A 23,082-nucleotide genomic window follows, 5' to 3' on the forward strand; every position below is an offset into this window, starting at 1 on the left:
CTGCAGACATGATGAGGCACAATCCTACCCAGTGCCTAAGCTGTCTCTTAGTCCTTGGTATAACATTCCTTAATTCATTGATTTTTGACACCTGAATTACTGCTAGGGCTCAATGATTCCACTATTCCTGATGGTCTTTTCTTTTTTCTTTTTTTCTTTCTTGTTATTATAGAGACACAGAGAAATAAGGAGTCAGAGAGGGAGTAGGGAGGGGGAAGGAGACTCCAGCAACATTGCTGCACTACTCATGAAACTTTCCCAATACTGGTGGGGACTGGGGACTTGAACTTGGTACAAGGTAGTGTGTGTACTTTACTGGGTGCACCACTGCCCAGCCTCTGGCATAACTTTTAATAACTGGAATGTATCTATCTATGTACATATACTGTTTTATGAAGTTATAGGTGTAAATGTAAATTTTACATAGTCTGTTTCTTGTTGGTATCTGTTTCCCTATTTGTGTGTATACATGTGAACACAGGTTAGAAAGACATATATATGAATATATCATATTATATTTAGTTTTAAATCTATTAGCCAACATACAGAAAAGCATATACACCAAAAAGAAAATATGTTGCTTTTCTTTTTCTTAAATAAGGGCTGCCTAAAATGAGATATATGTATATTTGTCACTGGTAAAACCAACCATTTCAGTGATTATCTTCTAAGCTGCCGCTGTCTGTGGCCAGAGCTCCCTTAACACTCCTGATCTCAATGATCATCTTCTAAAGTGACATGTAGTCTACTGACTCTTGCACATTCAGGACAGTGTTGTGGAACCCATGGCATCAGACCCTCCACTGGACAGCAAGGCTGGACTGTCAGCTGGTGTAGAAGGCTGTTTGGAGTCTTTGGAGATGTCCAATCATCATTGAATTCCATTTTATACTGTATTGACATAATCTTGTCTCCCAATTTCTATTTCAAAATAATTGTGGGTCCCAGGGCCTAGGAAGAGTAGGAAGTTGCTCCAGTTTGGTCCTCAGAAAGGATAAGATACTCACCACACACTGTCACTGCTTTTTTCCACAGGCCTTCCTGAAGGGTCGTAATATATATCCACAGTGAGGTTCCGGTCTGTGTCATGAGCAGAGTTAAAGTTGGTAACCACTCGGGAGGGAATCCCAAAAGATCGCAGCACTGTAAGTCAAGGAAGAGTCTGAAGATTTGGTTGCCACAAAGACAGTACCTTGGGGCACACACCCATACCCACTGCTCAGTGGCCTGGCAAAGGTACAGTACCTGTGTTGAGGGTTCCAGCAAAGACCCAGCACTGGCCAAATCGGACTGGCTTGAAACCAGAGCTTCTCCACTGCTTGAGGATCTCCACACTGCCGTTCCAGACCCTTGGGTCCACACCCCCTGGGTAGCTGCCACTCCAGTTTCCATAAAGCACACCGTTGTCATCGTTGCCATTGATCTGGGCAGAAAAGCAAAGGCCAAATGAATAAGCTTATTGGGTGGATGTTCTGTGTCCTTTTAGGTGACTATGTGTCTAGGTTGTAATAGTGGTCCCTAGGAGTCTTGAGTAACTCCTTAATTTAGAAGTACTTTGCTCAGTAAATCACATATGTTGTCCTTAAGCCACACTCAGTCTTGGGCAGCAGGATCACATGGTTTATTAGTGGCAAGGCAGAGGCAAAGATCCAACCTTAGAACTTTCTTTCCAGATCTCACAGGTAATCACTGATGTTGGGGATCCATGCCACGTCTTAAAATTCCTTTGGCATGTTGGTTTTCTAAAATATTACATCATTATTATTGTTTCCTAATTGCCATAGGAATGGGAAAATAACATAATTGTTATGAAAAAAAGACTCTCATGGGAGTCAGGTGATAGTGCAGCGGGTTAAGCACACGTGGTGCAAAGCACAAGGACCAGCCTAAGAATCCCCGTTCGAGCCCCTGGCTCCCCACCTGCAGAGGGGTAGCTTCACAGGTGGTGAAGCAGGTCTGTAGGTGTCTATCTTTCTCTCCCCCTCTCTGTCTTCCCCTCCTCTCTCCATTTCTCTCTGTCCTATCCAACAACAACATCAATGGCAATAATAACAACAACAACAACAACAAGGGCAACAAAAATGGAAAAAATGGCCTCCAGGAGTAGTGGATTCGTAGTGCAGGCACTGAGCCCCAGCAAAAAACCCTGGAGGCAAAAAAAAAAAAGACTCTCATGTCTGAAGCTCCAAGATCATAGGTTCAACCATAGGCATCAACATAAATCAGAGTTGAGCACTGCTCTGGTTAAAATAAAAAAATTAAAAAAATTAAAAAGAAGTGTAATTGTCACCAGGGTTATCACTGGAACTCTATGCCAGCATATCTAAGCCTTGCTCCTGGAAGCCATTCTACCCCCTCTTTTTGTTGATATAGACAGAGAGAATGGGGAGAAAGAGACACCTGTAGCATTGCTTCACTACTTGTGAAGCTTCTTCCCTGCAGGTGAGGTCTGGGGCGTAAACCAGGGTCCTTGCACATGGTGGTTTGTACTTTCTGTTGGGTGTGCCACCACCTATCCCACTAAAATATCACTTTAGCAATTAACTTCTTGGAAAGAATAAAGGCAGAATACTGCTTCCCACTCATTCTGCCATCCATTCTACTTAAGTTGTGACTTCTGTGTGAATTACACAAATGCAATATCGTGTGAAAAGAGCAAGAGTCCTGAATTCCATTGTCTTTAAGAGACACATGTTGAAATACTTAAGGATGAAGTGGCATAATGCCTATAAGTTATCAAATGATCTGAGGAGGAGAGATGTAACATGACTGGCTTTGAGAGGGTGATTGCTGAAACTGATGAAGGATATAGAGAATGAATTATACTTAATTTTAAAAAATAATTATTTATTTACTTATTCCCTTTTGTTGCCCTAGTTGTTTTATTGTTATAGTTATTATTGTTGTTGTCATTGTTGGATAGGACAGAGAGAAATAGAGAGAGGAGGGGAAGACAGAGAGGAGGAGAGAAAGATAGACACCTGCAGACCTGCTTCACCACCTGTGAAGCGACTCTCCTGCAGGTGGGGAGCCGGGGGCTTGAACTGGGATGGATCCTTATGTCAGTCCTTGCGCTTTGTGCCACATGCGTTTAACCCTCTGCGCTATCACCTGACTCCCTATACTTGATTTTTAAGAAGGAATTTTTAATTTTTTTGTTTATTTATGGGATTGAGATGGATAGAAATTTAGAGGGATGGGGAGACAGAGAGGGAGAGAGACAGAGACACCTGACACTGCTTCACTGTTTGTGACCTGGTGAGAACTGGAGGCTTGAACCCGGGTCCTTGCTCACTGTCACATGAGTGTTCAACCAGGTGTGCCACCACCTGACCCCATTATACTTTTCTTTTTACTTTTTTGTGTGGAGCTGAACTTTTCTATAAATAAATCGTAAAGAGAGAAAGAAGGAGAAAGCTGGACCATAAACTTGGTGATTAGGGGAGGGGTGTCTCACTTCTTTGGGCCTCAGTTCTTCACTTTCCAATACTTTAGGGAAAGTTAGAAACAGTTAAGTGCTCAGATTCTCTGAGAAGGTGAGTTTTCAGAGGTTATGAGACTTTGACCATCATTCACCCCAATAGTGAGAGGCTGGACCAGGATCTCCCAGACCTCTACCACCCGCTGATTCCTCCCTGTGAGTCCTCCTCCCTCTTTGTGATGGATGAGTGTTAAGGGCTACAAAAAGCAGGAGTAGACAGAAGGCTCCTTGCCAGGACAGGACTACCCGCCTTGCATGGTACCTCCTGCCTCCATGCAGTGGATGAGCTCTGTACACTCTTCCAGAAGGGCTTGGGCTCTAATTGCAGAATCAGGCAAGACCGGGCCTCTTCCAAGATGGAAGATTGTGTGGTCCTTCCCTAGTTCCTGAGTCACCAGTGCTCCAGCCACCAAAGTGGTAATCTGTAGGGTCATCTCTGGTTGAAAGCTGAGCATTTCAAAGCCCCATGCAGGCAATAATTAGCTCCTAGCCCAGCCCAACCATGAGGTCTACATAGAGCAGCAGTGGGGTGGAGCTGAGGAAATTGGTCCTGAGATAAAGTGGTTTGTCCTGAGGATGAGGGTGAGTCAGCAAGGGCTGGAGCCAGCTGGCCTCACCCATCTTCGTAGAGGAAGGCGGCTCACTTCACAAAGTGCTCTGAAAGCCAGCTCTCTTCACCTCAGCCTGACTTTAATCCCTCCCCTCCTGGGCCACTTGGTTTTCAAGGTTCAGCCCAGACACCACTCCTCACCTCATTCATTCCTCTGTGGCCCTTGTTCCCATCAATCTCCCCAGTACCCCCCCCCCCACATTCCCTGTGCCTTCCCACTCCTTTCCCAAGGCTTGGTAAAAGACTGTTCCATCAGGAATCCCTCCCTGATTAACCTCAGAAATTTAGCAGGCAGTTGACAGGTGGTTCAGATTTCTATCCACAGACCCATCTCATTAGCATGGAGATTCTCCAACCCAAAAATCAAGAGAGGGAGGAATGTCCATTAACAATAGTCAAAGTTAAAGATGCTTCTGAGTGATGATTTATTTCTGAGAGGTTAGGAGCTCTCAGTCTTAATACTCTGTTTTCTCTTCAGACAATATAAATCTTTCCCCCTTTTTACTAAAGAGTTCTCAGTCTTTTCGCAAAAGCTATAACCCTGAGTATGTTGATTCCACACCTGGACATTTTCTGATGGAGGTGTTTTCTACACACGGAGTGTATATATGTGTTCCTCCAAGGTCGTGTGTGTGTGCGCGTGTGCATGTGTATGTGTATGTGTGTGTAAGGGTGTGTGTGTGTGTCTTCTACATGGAGGGAGTAGGTTTATAAAAAAGAGAGGCCCTGAGTGGATTGCTGGAGACCTGGTCTGCTTTTGCCCACAGGCTGGGTTCTGTGAGCAATTCACTTGGACTCTTTACACTTAGTTCTCTTACCTGGATGGTGCATGGGTCATTCACTGTCAGGCCCAACACTGGGAACTCTATGCTGTGGAGACCATGGACCAAAGCAAGGGACCTCAGGAGGCACACAGCCTTGCAGCCCCCTGGCCCTGGAGGACACCAGAGGGACAGGTTCCCCCATCATCTGAGAAAGCCTTGCCATACAGTGGGAAGAGCACTGGAGCTATTCAGACCTGGTCCAGTTTTCCCTCTGCCACTCATTCACTGTTTGTCCTTGGGAAACCCTTTAACTTAGTGGAGTTAGTCACACTTCTCCTTCCTAAGCCCTGCAGGGTTTGATGCATGGGAGACCAAGGTTCTCCCATCACTCACCATTGCACTCAGAACCCGACCAACGTATTTGGGGTCGTTTCTGCGGGCCACATCAGTGGCTGGGTCACGGCGGAAATTCAGACTTTTATCCAAGATTGAGAGGCAAATGTTGAGAATGTCCTCTTCAAACTGTTCAGAAAGGGAGCATATGTCAGGATGAGTGCAGAGGCATGGGAGCTGCACTGCAGAAGACCACAGGAATGGCTGTGTTCTTTCACTCCATGGCCTGTGGAAGTGAGAGCTACCCAGCCATCCAACCAGCTTTTAGCTCTCCCCAGTGCTGATGCTGCTACAGTGGACAGAACTCCCTCCCTGCCATGGACTTGGAAGCAAGTTACTTGGCCTGACTGTGATCTCTCCATCTGTGAAGAAAGGGATCCTCCCAAGCTCACCTCAAAGTTCCCATCTACTCTGACTGTGATCATGAATATGTTATATATGCTCTTGGGGAACTAATTATAAAGATAAAAATTTCTCTCTGAAAGTGGTTATTGAAACTGTTTATTTCTTTTTCTTCCTTCCTTTTCCGTCCTTTCTTTTCTTTCTTTCTTTCTTTTTTTCTTTTTATAAAATAAAACTAGTCTTTAATAATTATTTCTCAAATGGAGATCAAGCTCTCTCTTGCCTCCTCATCTTTCCACACGCCATTCCTTCTGCCTTTAATGCTTACTTTAATGCCCTGCTCCCTCCCAAAGGTATCTCTCTGGCTCCCTTGAGATTTCCAGGTTTCTGATTAGAAGTCCCCTCCTTGCATGACAGCCAGGGCTGAGCAGTGGTCTACCTTATTTCTCACATTCTATGCTCCTCTCTCATAAGAAACACACACACACACACACACACACACACACACACACACACACACACATTTTTTTTTGTGTGTGGAATACCTCAGGTGTTTGCAAGTCATCCTCAGGGGCCATGCTAATTATCTGCATTATTCTGGTTTAAATGCCTGTGCTGCCAAAGCAAGCACTAAATAACTCTTTTAAACAAGTTCTTTCTTATGCCAGACTTGCCCAGACCATGCCAGCAGCTGCCTCACTTCCACCCCTAGGTACATCCTATGCTCTTGTATTTTTTATTTCTTTTGCCTTTCTTCCAAGTAAATGTGACCAAAAAATGCAACAAGTGAAAGACTCAGTAGACTTGCTCTGACTCCTTAGAGGTAGGGTGTTGAGATGGGCAGAGCATACATCTTCACACCCTCTCTTGGCTACCTTCAACCTCCATTCTAATTACTTTGTCTACTGGGAAAAAGGGAAAATGTGGAAGGTCCCCCCCAGAAAGGTTTTCTGACTGAGTGATCCTGAGAAATCTGGGGGTTCAAATGGGGGTCACATTTGATAATAAAGGATCAAGAGGCAATGTTCTGGAAGGCCGGGTACACACACCGAGGAAGTTTTTACCACGTTCTTATGTGGAATCAATAACTGAGAATATTGTTCCAGGTGTGTGTACTGGGCCTTATTCTGTATGATAGCACTAATAACACTTCCTTGTATCAATTTATCTAGACATCTGCTTTGCCCGCTAGAATGTTAGCCCCTCCAGACAGGAATTCTGTTTTATCCATCGCCTGAATCTTTAGTGTGCAGTCTCCAGCCTGAAACATAGTAGGTGGTCAGTAATTATCATCTGCGTGAACAGAAGAGCAGTCTAGTGGTGGCCCAGTGCAATGAATGAACAGAAAAGCAAGCAAATGGACAAATTTGGGAACTTTCACCTATCTTTGGGCGCAGCTGCGAGTCTCTTGGGTAATACAGACATTGCCCTTTATTTACCTGTCCAAAATTCCAGCCAACCATACTAATTCGGTTTGCACTTCCCACATAGATGGCACCAGCATCCTGTTGAACATACTCTTCTCTCTCTGCTTGGTTACTCATAAAAACACCATCAGCTATTTGACACAAAAACCAGATATCAGGGATTAGAATCCCACACAGGATTATGGCGACCCATCCTCTTTCTACTCCTGAGCGCTGGCTTGGGTTGTAATGCTTCCAACTCATATTGTGGGAGCCCTGAGACTTATCCCTTCAGGTGGGAAGTAATCTCCATGCTGCAGAACTGTCCTTTGATCATTGTCTCTTTAAATGACACCATGCTAAGCAGTTTGGGAAAACTCACAATAACCCTGAACAGTCCCAGTGGAAATAGGAGGCTGTCCGTGTAATGGTGAGGAGTTTCAGGCTCAGAGAAGTGGAGGGACTGACCACACATCCACAGTGAGCTAGGTAGCAGAACTGGAACTCAAAACTCATGACTCTGTCCTCTAGTGTCTACATCTTTCCACAGTCCATGACCTTTTCCTGATCAAACCTGTGCCTGTGAAAGTCACTCATGCTCTCTCTCTTCCTTGGAACCTGCTTAGATGGTGCTGGGAGTGTGGTGCCTACCTTGCAACCAAGGATTAAAGAGCAGTATGAACATCCCAAGTTTTACAGTGGAGCCACTGCCCCGGGAGGGCTGGAGGCTCAGCGTGTACCATCCTATAGGTGCGTTGACAGGGGATGTGATGGAGATGGTCAGGGTGCTGTTCTGGTTGGACACAAGCTGTGCACTCCAGCCGCTACTACTCGACCCATTGGAGAGTGAAAACACAGCCATTGTCCTGGCTGACTCCGAGGGTTCTGGTCCTGCAGATGAAGATGGAGCACAATGGGGACCAGGAAAAGGATATTGGGGAGAGATCAGGCTCTTGCTCCAGTCTAACACTGGAAGCCATGGGAGAGACCATGCAGGCTGGTCCCTCTTGATTTGGAGATACTGACTCTCAGGCTCAGAGATAGGCAGAAACTTGTACAAGTTAATGACAGAGTTGAATTCAAGCCCAGATCCCAGGGACTCTGGAATAGACCCCCCAACCCACCCATGTGTAGCATCAAGGGCTTGCGTGTATGTGTGTGTGAGTGGTGGTGGTAAGCAAGTACCTGTGGAGACTATGAACACCAGGTTGTCTCCAGGGTCCTGGTTCATGGTTATTGAGTAGGTGAAGGGCTGGCCCCTCCTCAGGATGAGGTCCTTGCTGGAGAACTTGTCTGTGTGATGTGCCTGCCGATTAGAGGCCATCTGCCAGTTGATATTCTGGGGTTGTAAAGCTGTGAGACAGAAAAATAATAATAATATTTCTAAAAGTCCTGGGGTCCTGGGAGGCAAAGTGGATGATGAAGGTATTAGATGGAGTAGGTTGCCAAAGGGCTGGTCAGGATAAAGCCACATATCTAGGGATCACATTAAAAACTCAAAGACCGGGGAGTCGGGCGGTAGCACAGCGGGCAAGCGCATGTGGAGCGAAGCACAAGGACCGGCATAAGGATCCCAGTTCGAGCCCTCGGCTCCCCACCTGCAGGGGAGTCGCTTCACAGGCAGTGAAGCAGGACTGCAGGTGTCTCTCCTTCTCTCCCCCATCTCTGTCTTCCCCTCTTCTCTCCATTTCTCTCTGTCCTATCTAACAATGACAACATCAATAATAGCTACAACAACAATAAAAAATAAGGGCAAAAAAAGGGGAAAATGAATAAATCAAAACAAAACAAAAACTCAAAGACCTTAGCCCAGCATAACAAGCTCCCTACATCCAGGTTAGGATGCTAATCCTGTCTTTCCACTTGGCCAAGTGCTACTCAGCCTGTAAAGAACAGGCCACATGATCAGTGCTGCTGTGTCACTCATCCAAAGAGCCAGGAAGACGGTGAAGCGCTATGTCCTTTCATGCTTATGAGCACAATTTAGTGATGGGGGCACAAACAGAATCACAGGAGGCTATGTCTCTGACACTTGCCCTGATGTTTGGTCTGCTAACCTGTCCCTTTGAGCTTACCCCAGACATCACATGTCTCTCACCATGTCAACACCCAGTGTCACATGCTTACTGTGTGCAGTGCCTCAGCTGTGGAGAGGGTGCATGTGTCTTAGTAGTTGTCTAGGGTTTAGAGGCTGGGCAGCTGTTGGCCTGGTGGGAGGCCTTTCTAACCTCATTGGTGGGGGCACAAGCCCGAGAGGCCTTTGGGAATAACCTTGAGGACAAATACCTAAATGCTCCCACTAGCACAGCATCTCACTCAAGGTGGCACTCAGCTGAGGAGGGTTTGGGAGCGATGCCATGATAGATTTGGGGGTGAGCCCTTGTAAGCCCTTTGAGGGACTTTACGCCTTGGAGTTCTGCTTGTGAAGCATCCCATCACCCATTGCTCTGCAGATGAAGAACCCATGACTACAGTGTGTGTGTGTGTGTGTGTGTGTGTGTGTCACACATAGCTCTGTTATATATGTCACTCTCTCCACCAAAATGTAACGTGAGCACTTAACCAGGCACACCAGTGCTCGGCCCATCTCCACCAAAATGTGACTTCTTGGTGTTTATGTTCTGATGCTAAGCACATGACAGGACTGTATTAGGATAACTAGATAAACCAATGAAGGAATTACATGAATAAGTAAGAAATGAATGTTGTGCAATGGACATCATGGCTACAGCTCAAAATTGAGTTCATAAATGAATATGACACTCAATAACCATACAAGAGTTACCTATTACTTGTAGGACACTATATTAGGTATAATGTTTTGGGTTTCAATGTGTAGAAAAGTTGGATTTTTAAAGATTCATCTTAATGACAGAGATAATGATATATAAGTCTGGAGTTCTATCACTGAGCCATATACTTCACCATGCTCTTTTAAACATTTTTTTAAACTAATTGATTTTTTTTTTTTATTGCCACTAGCTTTATCACTATGGTTTAGAGATAAAATGAATCCACCATTTATGGTGGGCATTTTCCCTTTTTCCCTTCTCTTTTTTCCTTTCTTTTTTGCTTTTATAGAGAAAAGAGTTGAGTGGTCCGGGAGGTGGCCCAGTGGCTAAGGCACTAGACTCTCAAGCATGAGGTGCTGAGTTCGATCTATGGCAGCACATGTACCAGAGTGATGTTTGGTTCTCTCTCCTCCTATCTTTTTCATTAATAAATTAATAGATAAAATATTTTTTAAAAAAAAGAAAAGAGAAATTGAGAGGATGGGGAAGATAGGAAGAGAGACACTTGCAGACATGCTTTACCACTTGTGAAGCTTCCCTCCTCCAAGTGGGGACTGAGGGCTTGAATCTGGGTCCTTGTGCAAGGCAACATGTGTGCTCTACTGGATGTCCCAATGCCCAGACCCTTGGCTATGCTCTTTTAAATATTTATTTTATGAAAAAACATATAAGGAAAGATATATATATATATGTATATATATGTATATATATATACACATACATATATTAAAGCAGCACTCTGGCATATATGGAGGCAGGGTTTGAATTCAAGACCACAACCTTACAAGTCCAGAGTTCTACCACTGTACCAGCTCCTAGGCTATTGAAAACTAGTTTATAATCAAAGAGATTCAGCAATGGGTAAGACAAGCACAAGTGAGAATGAAGGACAGAATGGGATGAATCCAATCTCTCCCCAGTACAAGGCATCTGGAGCTGCAGGCAGACATGGTTTTCAATTATAGGAATCAGAAAAAGCCTCATTTGGAAATGCTGGGTCATGAAAGCAGAGAATTTTTTCAGGTGCAAATAGGGCAGGTGTCCTGCATTTCAGTTAATGGGAGGACAGACCCAAGATACAGGAGAGCAAGCAGGTGTGTGATCTGGCTTGGCACAGCATGAGAATGAGAGGTGGGAGAGATATGCTCCCATGCCCTCAAACAACTTAGGAGATGTCAGAGGCTCAAGTGAATGTGAACTCTCTGGGGAAGATGAGTCAAACTCTCTCTCTCTCTCTCTCTCTCTCTCTCTCTGTGTTTGGAGGGGTGTGAGGTGGGGGCTCAGAAGTGGTCTTGCTACCAGTTTGTCATACTAGAGACCCATTCAATTACATATTCATTCATTCACTCTATCACTCAATTGATAATTATTCAAATTAATATTTTTGCATAAGCTCAGGGAAAAATCAAACAAACATGGAACCAACAAGTACTTACTGAATGAAAGGGAGGAAGGGCAGGGGGAGGGAAGTCATCTCTATTTCACACCAGCAACTGGTATGTAGAGAAAATGGTGAAAGACTGAACTCCTAGACTGTAGAAGGGATGAAAGGCCTTTTGTAAACCCACTAGCTGAGGTCTGGATGATGGTCCCCACTGTCTCTCCTGACACCAAGCATGACCCCTGCTGGCATGAAGGAGCCTTGTTCCCCACTCAGGAGCCTGTGGGATGTACAAGGCTTCTCTGAGCTGGAGGGTGAGGAAAAGCAGGATTCACACTTGTTAGAAGTGTTCTGTATGGGTCTGCTGTCATCAGGGTGCAGAGGCCAGAGAGGCATATCGCCAGGCGGGCTGCCTGCATCACCATGTACACCACTCAGGTTTGAGCCACAGCTCCTCCTGGGCAATGCCGTGGCAATGGAGGAAGCTTCGGTGCTGGAGTGTCTCCTTTGCTGATTGTCTTTGTCTCTTTCTGAGTGAAAATAGTGGCCCAGAGCAGTGATTTTGTGCATGTGCAAACCCCCCTCTCTCCCAAAAGGGAAAGACACACATAAATAGAACACAGAGCACTGTGCCTATACCACTGGTGAAATCCCTATAGGAACAGGAAACTGAGGCTGAGAGAGAGAAATACTTTGTGTGTGGTCATATGCCTAGTGACTGGCAGAGCCAGAAATCTCAGCCAGGGTCTTACTGGGACTTCCCTATTGTTGTGGGTCCCAGTGTGCCCAGAAGGGAAGCCCTGATAGGACCTGCTGTCTAGAATATCTCCACATGGTAAAGGGCCTATACCAGTCACTGTAGTCTCTGTTGGTGTTTGTACTCTGACAGAGGAGAGAGTGCAAACTTGAATGGGAAAAAATGTGTCCCAAAGGACAGTTCCTCTGGGCGGATACAAGAGGAGCAGGCAGTCCTAGCAGGCCTTCCCTCCTCCAAGGGAAAGCAGTCTGGGTACCTGCTGCAAAAGCATCTGAGGCAACTTCTCCTTCCCCTGTCTGCCACCCTTGGTGAAGCCCAGGATTGGCTCTGCCAGGCCCCCAACTAAGGATCCTGTGTCTCTGGCTGTGTATTCTCTAGAGCTCTGTTTCCTTACAAAACATCCCTTGTCCTAGCACAAATCCCAGCCTTCTGGAAGGGAGGAGACAGGAGCTAGGGAGGGACCCCACTCAGACTCTTCTCAAATTAACAACTGCAAGGATATTTGTGTGCTGTTTCTGCATTAGCTCATATTCTGCTCCCTGCAGCTCTTCTTTGGACAAAGAAAGATGCATCCCTACAACCAACTCATCAACCTGCATCCTTAAAAAACAGCAGAGTCAATGCAACAAGTGCCACCATGCCATGTTATGCTGCCAGTCCTAGAAAAAAAAAAACACTGTATACAATTGGCCAAGAGATATACTGACAAAAAATATTTATCAACTAAAGGACAATTATTGTCTCTATGACAACCTTTATTAGAATCATCAAACAAATAAATGCTGTAAAACTCAAGGCTAGCTTAGACCCCACTAAAATCCTAGGTGTATTTCCTCCCTAACTTGAGGCCAGACCCCATAAACAATATCTGCTTAGATACAAAAATAACACTCAATGCTTTGACAACTGGGTGAAAGCCCATGCTTGTCAGGTAAAGAAAAGACTAAAAAAGCTGGTAAAGGGCAATAGACTGGCTTACTTGATGGCCTTTTTGGTCACTGCCAGTTCACCCCATCACTTGGGACCCTAGTCAGGGGATCCATGGATTCCCCTCCCCATACATTCAATGGGCCTAGACCTTTAATAGACCCCTCTCTCCACCATCACTAATCACTTCCATCAGGAACATCAGTATAAGCTCTCTTGTGGGATTCTTCAGGACTGTACCCTCACTATGAACTAGCAATGGAAAGGACTGCCCCACTCTCCAAAGGGAGGCTGAGTCATCCTACTCTGCCACTCAAGGATCACTGGTTTTGAAATGGGTACAGCCTAGAATGTTAATAGTTGTGACCATGAACTAGTTGTGAACACATGGACTCAAATGTTATACAGGCTCCTGAGTTAAATAAAAATTTATATATATATACATATGCCCTGGGTCAGATTGATGAGGTAAACAGTTAATTGTATTTAAGTATTTTCTTCAAGTTTGGGAGCTACTCTTTGCCCTAATCAAGCTTTTTAGTCCTATTATCAATTCTGACATCATCTTCTTAGACAATATCTTAGTCCACCTCCCTGTTAGCTATCACAATCCAGCAAAAATTACCATTATCACGGGCACTTAGGAACATACCTAAAATAGACTTCCTAGTTCTTTTCTCCCTAAAATCCTATTCCCATCTTCTCTATTCCTACTTTATGGTTCCTATTCATTAAACACTTTGTGCTGCTTTTTATCTTATCGCCTTTTAGCTACCAAGCTGTGGATGCTACTAAGATTTCATCCTGAACTTCTGGGCAGATGGCCTCACCAATATGTCCTGGAACCTCACCACTCCAGAGCCCTACCCCACTATAAAAATCTTACAGAAATAGGCTGGAGATAAGGATTGAGCTTCCAATGCCAGAGAAGAAGCAATTACAGAAGCCAGACCTTCTACCTTCTGCACCCCATAAAGAATTTTGGTCCATACTCCCAAAGTAGTGAATATTAGGGCAAGATGACCAGAACATTCTGAAGTCCAATTCCATCAGGACCTGAAGAGGGTGGAGTGAAAGAAGGACACTCAGAAATAGTGTATGACTTTGAAAAGAAGAGAAGGGAGAGCCACAGGGAAAAACTGGGGAAAAAGATAGATAGATAGATAGATAGATAGGTAGATAGATAGATAGATATAGAAATAAGTCAACCCATATCTGTGATTTTGGGAGAACTACTACAGTTTCCAATGGAGGGAATGGGGACACAGAACTCTGGTGGTGGGAAAGATATGGAATTATACCCCCATTACCTTATAATTTTGTAAATGAATATTAAATCATTCATAAAAATTTTTTTTAAATCAGGCAAGAAAGAAACCTTGGAGACTGCTCCACCCTTATCCTTATCCTCTAAATGAAGACATAGAGGGCCTGAGAGATGATCTGCCTGAGGGTGGCTGGGAAGAAGGCATCTCTTGACTCTCTTTCCAGTGCTCCTTCTCATAGTCTATGCCACATCCCCGAGTTATTACTTAACTCCAGTGTCAGAAAATTTCTCTGATGCTTCCCCCTGAGAATACCAGTACCAGCAGTAGTCCTCATGTAGCCGAGACTGTTAGAGGCTGTCCTAGTACTCACTCACTCTTTGTTTCCTGGTAATATAACTCCCTTATGTGAACAGGCACTGCATTTCCCAGGCTCCCCTGAACTGGAGGGTCCACACAAATAATTAGAATAGATTCCAAACTGTGAAAGTGATAGGAGCCAGTTATCTCAGCCCTTATCTACCTCGTGCTGTAACTGAATCACCTCGGGCAGACAGGCATGTCTTGATGCAGGAATGTAACCCGGGCTTTCCCTCCTACTCCCGGCAGGACCAGACCACAGAGTCTAGGCTGGTGGCCCAACCTGAGTGGGCCTCATCCTCCACCTCCGCAAAATTTGTTCCCATGTACCTTCTCTAGACAAATAAATCTTTTATTTTACAGATTTGGGGGGGGCGGGACTGGAGCAGAGCAATGCTCAGTTCTGGCTACTGGAGATGCCAGGGATTAAGCCTGGGACCTTTTGCATGTAAATCCTATATATGACCCCTGTACTACCTCCCTCAACCCTTAAAGATTTCCACAGTGAATGAAATACTAAAAATTATCTAGCTAAGTATCTCCCCCATAAAGAAGCATAGTGTTTACTTGGAGTGGAGTTGGTATATTACACCAAAGTAAAAGACTCTGGGGTGGTGGCGGGGGGGAAGAGTACAGGTCTTGAAACAGGATGGGTGTGGACCTAGTAGGGGATGAATTGTTATGTGGATAACTGAGAAATGTTATGCATGTACAAACTATTGTATCTACTGTCGACTGTAAAACATGAATCCTCCTAAAAATAAGTTAAAAACAAAAGAAACATAGTGTTTATATATTTGGATCTCTAGCTCAAAGTTTCACAAAACAATATTAGCATTTACTGTGCACAAAGTCTGTCTGTGTGCGAGTGTGTGTGTGTGTGTGTGTGTGTGTGTGTGTGTGTGTGTGCGAGTGTGTTCCACCATTCATGGAGCTTCCTTAGGAGTTGAGGAGCTCCCATGTAGTGCCAGGGGCTTGAACCCAAGGCCTCATCAATGGTAATGTGAGTAATCTTCCTGGCGAGCTATCTCCAAGTCTCCAAAGTACTGATACAATTTTTCCTTTTTCTTGACTGGAAAAAAAATTTTATGGGTGGGAGTCAGGTGGTAGCATAGAGGGTTATGCACATAGGGTGTAAAGTGCAAGGGTTGGTGTAAGGATCCCGGTTCGAGCCCCCAGCTCCCTACCTGCAGGGGAGCCGCTTCACAAGTGGTGAAACAGGTCTGCAGGTGTCTATCTTTCTATCTCCCTCTCTGTCTTACCCTCCTCTCTCTCCTCTGTCCTATCCAACAATAATGACAACATCAATAATAATAACTACAACAACAAGAAAACAACAAGGGCAACAAAGGGGAATAAATAAATAAATATTTAAAAAAATTTACTGGCCACTATTCACTAAACCAATGTGGTAACCTGCTCATAGATGATAACTAGCAGCTTGAAAACCCGTAACAGAATCCAGTAGCCCCATATGACAGGTAAGCAAAGGGAGGCCATATGCTGAGGCCACGAAGAAATTAGAAGTCCAGGTCGGCCCAGAGCCAGGTCTTAGATCCTGGCCACCAAGCGGCTGTCATTCCCAGGGCCCTTTCTTCCCCTCTGAGCACAGGGGCCACCTAGAGTTCTGGTCGGCAACACTGCTGGCTCCAAGAACACAGGGCATTCCTGCTGGTGCCTGCTCTCCTCTCTAGCCAGTGCCTTTTCCCTCATGTTTTCCCACACTTGGACATGTTTAATCTTTGTACAGCACAGCACAGCACAGCACAGCACAGCACAGCACAGCACAGCACAGCACAGCACAGCACAGCACAGCACAGCACAGCACAGCAGCACAATCCCTAGGCACGCAAGAGGTGGGGAAGACAGGACAGGGGTGGGGTTGTCCTTTGGCATGAGTGAGGTGTTGGTGAGACTATTACTATTATTATTATTATTATTTATTTTTATTTATTTATTTATTGGCTAGAGACAGCCAGAAATCGAGAGGGAAGGGGGTGATAGAGAGGAGGAGAGACACCTGCAACACTGCTTCACCACTCATGAAGCTTTCTCCCTACAGGTGGGGGCTGGGGGCTTGAACCTGGGTCTTTGCATATTGTAACATGTGCACTCAACCAGGTGCACCACCACCCAGTCCCTGTTGGTGAGACTCTTGAACGGGAGCCCCAGAAAGCTGAAAGACTTTGATGTTTTCCCCACATGCACCTGGTCCCCCAGAGTATGGGGGATGGGAGGACAAATGCCCTGGGATCCCACACATAAAAAGCCAAAAACAACACAGGATAGAGGAGGGAGGGTTTTTTTTTTTTTTTTTCAGAGCTTCTACTGGGCCTCTCAGATGTGCCAGGCTCTGTGCTAAGCATTTTACTGTGTGACGGCCTGAGATTATCACAAACAAACCTGTGACGCTGCAGTTCCCTCTCCGCACTCAAGGGTCTGGGAAGTCTGGTCAGGTGATGTTACTCAATAAATCTCACACACTGAGAGCTGGGACACGAGCCAGAGGGGAAGTCAGTTTGACTTGACCGCAGGTGACTCCACAACACCATCCTGAAGCCAATAATGATGGTGGCGGTGGTGGTAGCAGTGACTTGAACTGTTTCCCGGAGGCTGCTGAGAGACAGTGCCACCCACAGCCTGCTTCTTGCCTCAAATATGCTCAGGGTGTGAGGAAGGAAGGAAGGAAGGAAGGAAGGAAGGAAGGAAGGAAGGAAGGAAGGAAGGAAAGAAGGAAGGAAGAAGGGTTCTGTGGTCCACTTCGCTTCATTCCCAAAGAGAGGTTAGTATCTCTGAGACCACATCCTTGCGTACATGAGTGGCCTGGAGATGCCCTTTCCTTCCTTTCTTAAATCCTTCTTTCCTCCCCCTTCCTCCCTCCCTCCTCCCTTCCTTTCTCTTTTTCTTTTTTAGATTGAGACAGAGAGAGAGAGGCAGAGAGAGAGAGAGAGTGAGAGACAGAGAGACAGAGAGAGGAGAGAAGGAGACCACAGCACTAAAGCTTCCTTCCGAGAAGCAGGGGCCAAATTCAAATTTGGATTGTGCACATGGCAATGCAGCTCACTATGCAAGTGAGTTGTTTCACCAGTTCAGAGCATGTTGAGTCTGGCCTTAGTCCCGTCCTAGTCCAGTCAAATCAACCTCAGGGGAGGGCAGTGCTAGCTTGGTAGTACAGTGGCTCCCCCTCAATCCAGGTTTCTCTGTTTATGCCTTCAGTTACTAGCAGTCAATGGTGGTCCACAAATATGCACACTGCCAAGCACTGCCAGAGAGAAACCATCAGTCACCTGATTTTTATTACCATACACTGTTACGATGGGTCTATATTTTTACCATAAAAATAGACTTTTGAGCTCTTGATATATGCAGCCAGCACTGAGGACCACAATAGTTTGTCTCTGTGTCTAATTTCTAAGTGAAGCTTTATTATAGGTTTGTATGTAGACAGGGCTCAGTTTAGGAACCAGCTGGGGCAGAGGATGTCTTGAAAAGTACTCCCATATGGATTGACCTGCCAACGCCCATGTCCAGCAGAGAAGCAATTATGGAAGCCAGACCTACCTTCTGCACCCTGTAAAGAATTTGGGAGGGTCAGGTGGTGGCATAACTGGTTGAGCACACATGTTACAATGTGTAAGGACATGGGCTCAAGCCCCTGGTCCCCACCTGCAGGGGGACACCTTTGCAGGTGGTGAAGCAGTGCTGCAGGTATTTTTCTGTCTCTCTTCCTCTCTACCACCCCTTACTCTTGATTTCTGGTTGTCTCTATCCAATAAATAAATAAAGAGAATAAAAGCTGGGGCCAGGTGGTGGCACACCTGATTAAGCGCACATATTAGAGAGCACAAGGACCCAGGTTCAAGTTCTGGTCCCCACCTGTAGGGGGAAAGCTTCACAAGTGGTGAAGCAGGGCTGCAGGTGTCTCTCTGTCTCTTTCTCTCTACCTCCTCCACCCATCTCAATTTCTCCCTGTCTCTATCCAATAATAAATAAAATTAAATAATTTTAAAAATAAATTGTTCATCTCTTTCCCATGGAAATTGTAAATGTTTGTTAAAATAAAAAGTGTAATATAAAAACTTTAAAAAACAAATTTTGGTCCTTACTCCCAGAGGGATAAAGAATAGGGAAGCTTCCAATGGAGGGGATGGGATATGGAACTCTGGTGGAAGGAACTGGAATTGTACTCCTGTTATCTTACAATCTTGTTAATCACTATTCAATCACTAATAAAAAATTTTAGAGAAAAGAAAAGTACCCTCATGGATAAAGGAAGAGTGACAGAGGTATTGAAAAGTATTGAGCTCTTCGTATAAGCAGCCAGAACTGAGGACCACTGGTTTAGGCCTATCCATCATTTCTCATTTATCAGAACTCTTTCACATTCATCTGCTTACCTGAGCTCTGTGGCAGTGCTGGGAAGGGATTTAAGAACTTGACTTCCAGAGGAGGAAAGAAGGCTAAGGGAGGTAGGAGAGTGGGGGAGGAATGAAGATTCCTGGCCCACTTTCAGCCCATTTCAGGGGCCCTGACACTGGTCCCTACCATCCCTGAGTAAGATGGAAAGTGTCTCTTGGACAGAGTGTGCCCTGGACTGGCACGTAGGCCCTGGGGAGGAGCAGCCTTGCTCCATCTGTGGGCAAGGCCCAGCAGGGTGGAGACAGAATTGAAAAGGGCCTCTTCGTTGTCTCCAAATCTGAGGACTTGGGACCGTGTGTGTGCAGTGTGTGTGCAGTGTGTGTGCAGTGTGTGTGTGTGTGTGTGTGTGTGTGTGTGTGTGTGGTGGGAGGATGGGGACAACACAGACTGACAAATCATGCTTAGTTGGAAAATAAACTTCATCTTGCAGGCATTTTCTCCAGGCCCTGAAGGTGAGGAGCAAACAGGCTCTTGAAACAAGTTCCCAATGTAATAAGCTACATGGTCTGAGTGCTGATGAGGCAGAAGTCACAATAAGCCCACCTGAGAGAGAAGGAACAGAGAGCCCAGGGGGTGTGGGGTAGAGGCAGTTCCTCCCCATTCCAAGCCCAGTTCTGAACTGAGAGCAGCTAGGCCTGCATTTTCAGAGCCCAAGTGACTAAAACATGAAGCCTTTCCCAGTGCCACGAGAGCCCTGGATGCTTCTGGAAGATTTGCAGAGGAAGAATAAGAAGCCTGGGAGGAATCACCAACCACTTTCAGAGGAGAGAGAGCTGCCACCGACACAGGAAAGATGTCTAGACTGGCAGGATCAGCACAGAGTGAGGTCTGAGAGGGAAGTCCCAGAAGCTGAGGCCTGTGCTCTGCCCAGCAAAGCCATTGGCAAGAAGGCTCGACATCCAGTGGTGGAGGCCTGCAGCTCAGGTTTGTGCCTCGAGGCCCCTGCCTCTGGAGCACAGCCTCCCTTCCTGGGGGCGGGGGGCTGTGTCTGTGTTCACATTCTGCAGTCAAATGCTCTACCACTGAGCTATACCCCCTCTGCTGTGTTCATATTCTGAATGCTTGTTTTCCCTGGGTTTCTGCCATGCCAACTCATGCACAGCATAGCCAGCCTTCCTGTGGCACATCTCCCTCCCCACATGCCAGCAGCCATCTCCACCAGGCACTGCAATGACTGAACTCCTGCTGATGCCAGCAACATAGACCAATTAGGGGCTGGACACAGAGTCCCCTCAAAACAGCACATGTGACCCCAACAGTCCCTGGGCCATGCCTGCTGCCCTGCCCACACTTAGGCACCTGTTCCTTCTGCCCAGGACATGCCTTAACCCACACAAGTCTTCCTGGCCAGGCTCAGTACCAAATGTCATCTGCTTCCCACGATTTCCCCTGTGGCAAAGCTGTGACTCTTTGGTTGGCATTTGTAGTGTGGTCTGATAATGGCCCACTGGCCATGAATGGGAGTCATCAAGTGCTATCAGACTGTGAGCCCACAGAAGGCAGAGACCACAGCTCTGAGGCCCCCTAGCACCTAGCACAGCTCCTTTTCCTCCATATCTAAATGAGTGGATCCACTCATCCAACAAACACTGAGCGCAGCCCGACCATGGCAGGGAACTGAGCAAGGTGCTGCTTTTATGGCAAATGTAAAGGATAAAGCTGCTCACCTGTCCCCAACCCCTTTCTAAAACTGATTTTCTCCTAGCTGGCCATTGCTTACATCCTGTCTTGGCTCAGAACGGCCCTGGCAGATTGAGATTTTGAGCTCCAGAGCTAAATGCTCAGTGCCTGCAAGAATGGCAGGCACAGACACATTGCACGATCCGACTGACACAAGGCTCTTCACCACCAGGCAACTGAAGGGCCTGTGTACCCCACAGAGAGGTGTGAGTACATACCTCCAAGAGCTGAACACACACACGGGGGGGGGGGGAACAGGGGGCAGTGATCTTTGTCCTGCTTTCCTCACCTGGAAAGAGAGTCTGCAAGTCCATCTATTTCAAGCCCTTCCTCCTGTTATCAGAAGTCTGAGACTGATGGATGGTGCGTCAGAGAACGTATAAAGCATTGACTATGGAGTGCAAATGAGAAATCCAGCTTAGTGCTGCTTTCCTGCATCATAGTGACCACAGAAGTCCATGTGTCAGCTTTGCTTTGGAATCAAGACACAGTGGATAAGATGCTTCAGGGACCTAATCTGGCTTCTGCTACCCACTCTGTACAACACATCCTCTAAGTCCCTAGCCCTTCCTAAGCTGCTGTCTCCTGGAGGGGAGGAGGGGAATAGGTGCCAGCTGGCATCTTCTCTTGCTGTATTCTATAGGAGCCAAAGCCCCTCTTCTTAGCAATACAGCAAAACTTCCTATCTGCAGGAAGACATGGGTTAGGGAAGCCCTTATATCTGAGACATCCTGTCTAGGTCTTGATTTCTGAAGTACCCAGCACTGGCTTTTGCATCTCACTCAGAGATTTCTTTGGCAAACCTTCCCGCAGTGCTAACCGCCATTCATAGTATTTCACAGGTTTGACTCATGCCTTGTTTGGGTTTGGCGTCTTTGCCGTCAACCCAGCAGGCAGTGAGAACTATGACAAGTAGTAATTAGCATGCTGCTGAGCAGGGGGCCTGTCTAACCAGAGCCCCAGTCCTCATCAGTGACCACAGAGCTAGAGAACCTGGGCCTCTCACTGTTCTCTCTCACCCCCTCCCGGGAGGCTGCGGGACTGTCAGTGGCACACCTGCTCTTGTGACAGGGACAGGGAGGGAGGATTCGGCTCCTCAAGTCACTTCAAAGAGCCTTCTGGTGCTTCTGGAGGTGCAGTTTACTTAGGAGCATTCCAGGGCTGCTGGTGGTTGCTTTCAAATCAACTTACATACTGTCACTTTCTCACTTCCTTGTGGCTCTAAGATGTGCTTTCCTTTGCCTGTGTTACTGACAGCTGGGCAGAACTGCACTGAGAAACATGGGTGGCAGGTACCAGCTGGCTGAACACGGCTGGGCTCATCCATCTTTCTGAAGGTATGTGGCCTCCAGCAGCACTGAGCGCCTGCCCATTACTCAGATTGCATTCCAAATGTGTCCTAACCCAGGACGGCACGAGAGAAAGGAGTGCCTCTGACCAGAACCCTGAAATACTAAGATCCAGCCTTGGGAGTCCCCAAGGCAGATGCCCTAAGCCTACACTCTGGCCTCTCGGGCTGGCCCAGGAGGAGCTCAGGCCTCCATCAAGGAATTGGTAGAGAAGGTGCCACACACTCACCGGCCATGGTTCACCTCCTCGGCCTCTTCTCGGCTGTCTCGGACTGCGTGGGGAGACAGGCTGCTGGGGATCGCCTTCCCATTTATAGAAGCCTCTCCTACACACCCCAATTAGAATTCTAATGAGGTGGGCGAGGCACCAGGTCATTCCTGTCGTGCCTGCAAACGTTTCACTTACGACACACTTGCCACCCAATGGAAGGTCACCCTGTTTGTGCAAGACCAGCTTGAGGAGGACAGGGGAGATAAGGGGGGGAAACACAGATAGTTCATGTTCATGGTTATTTTTTTTCCCCCAAATGGGCAACTTCTTGGGTTGTAGGGTTTACAAAATGCTGTCATGCTTTTCTTGAGATATCTTGTTCTGAGGTAGTGCTGAGAAAGCTGCTGGGGGCAGGGGGGGTCAGACAAATTTCTCGGCAGGACCCAGACTCAGGAAATTGCTTAGTCCTTTCCCATGGGGGACACACACACACACACACACACACACACACACACACACACACACACACTTTCTGTACGGACAAGGGGCACAGTGTGGTAGAGAGGGAAGTTGGCTATTTGGGGATAGAAATCAGTGCTGATGCTGCAGGGCCCTGAACTGTCATCAAACCAAAGAGCCCTGGGAACCTCCTCTGTGACCAGGGGTGATGCCCACCATTCCCAGCTCACCGACTGGTGGTACTACTCAAAAGAGATGACAAAAGTGAAAAGTGTAGGTATGTGTACCATGTGGGATAAGTTCAGATGTCATCTGGAATTGTTAATTTGATTCCTGATGGTTTTTTTTTTTTTTTAAAGAGGTGTTGGGGGCATCCATTGAACTTGTAGTCATGATACAGTTGTCATCCCAGTTCTGCCACTTGTTCACTGGATGGTAAGTCACAGACCTTCTCTAGGCCCAGCTTCCACATCAGTTAAAATAGAG

General features: G+C 46.4%; 1 protein-coding gene across 1 annotated transcript in view; it reads right to left on the reverse strand.

The window, feature by feature from the left end:
- TGM3 (transglutaminase 3) overlaps positions 1–22,231 on the reverse strand; it is a 45,681-nt gene extending 23,450 nt beyond the window's left edge. The window contains exons 1-7 of the mRNA XM_060187482.1: positions 22,156–22,231; positions 8,182–8,349; positions 7,648–7,887; positions 7,030–7,148; positions 5,249–5,377; positions 1,246–1,423; positions 1,008–1,143 (exon numbers count right to left, since the gene is read on the reverse strand). Coding sequence (XP_060043465.1) covers positions 1,008–1,143; positions 1,246–1,423; positions 5,249–5,377; positions 7,030–7,148; positions 7,648–7,887; positions 8,182–8,349; positions 22,156–22,162 — 977 coding nt within the window. The 5' untranslated portion in view covers positions 22,163–22,231. The remainder of the gene's footprint in view (positions 1–1,007; positions 1,144–1,245; positions 1,424–5,248; positions 5,378–7,029; positions 7,149–7,647; positions 7,888–8,181; positions 8,350–22,155) is intronic.
- Positions 22,232–23,082: the final 851 nt, after the last annotated feature.

Source organism: Erinaceus europaeus, chromosome 1, assembly GCF_950295315.1.
Source record: "Erinaceus europaeus chromosome 1, mEriEur2.1, whole genome shotgun sequence".
Taxonomy (NCBI): Eukaryota; Metazoa; Chordata; class Mammalia; order Eulipotyphla; family Erinaceidae; genus Erinaceus; species Erinaceus europaeus.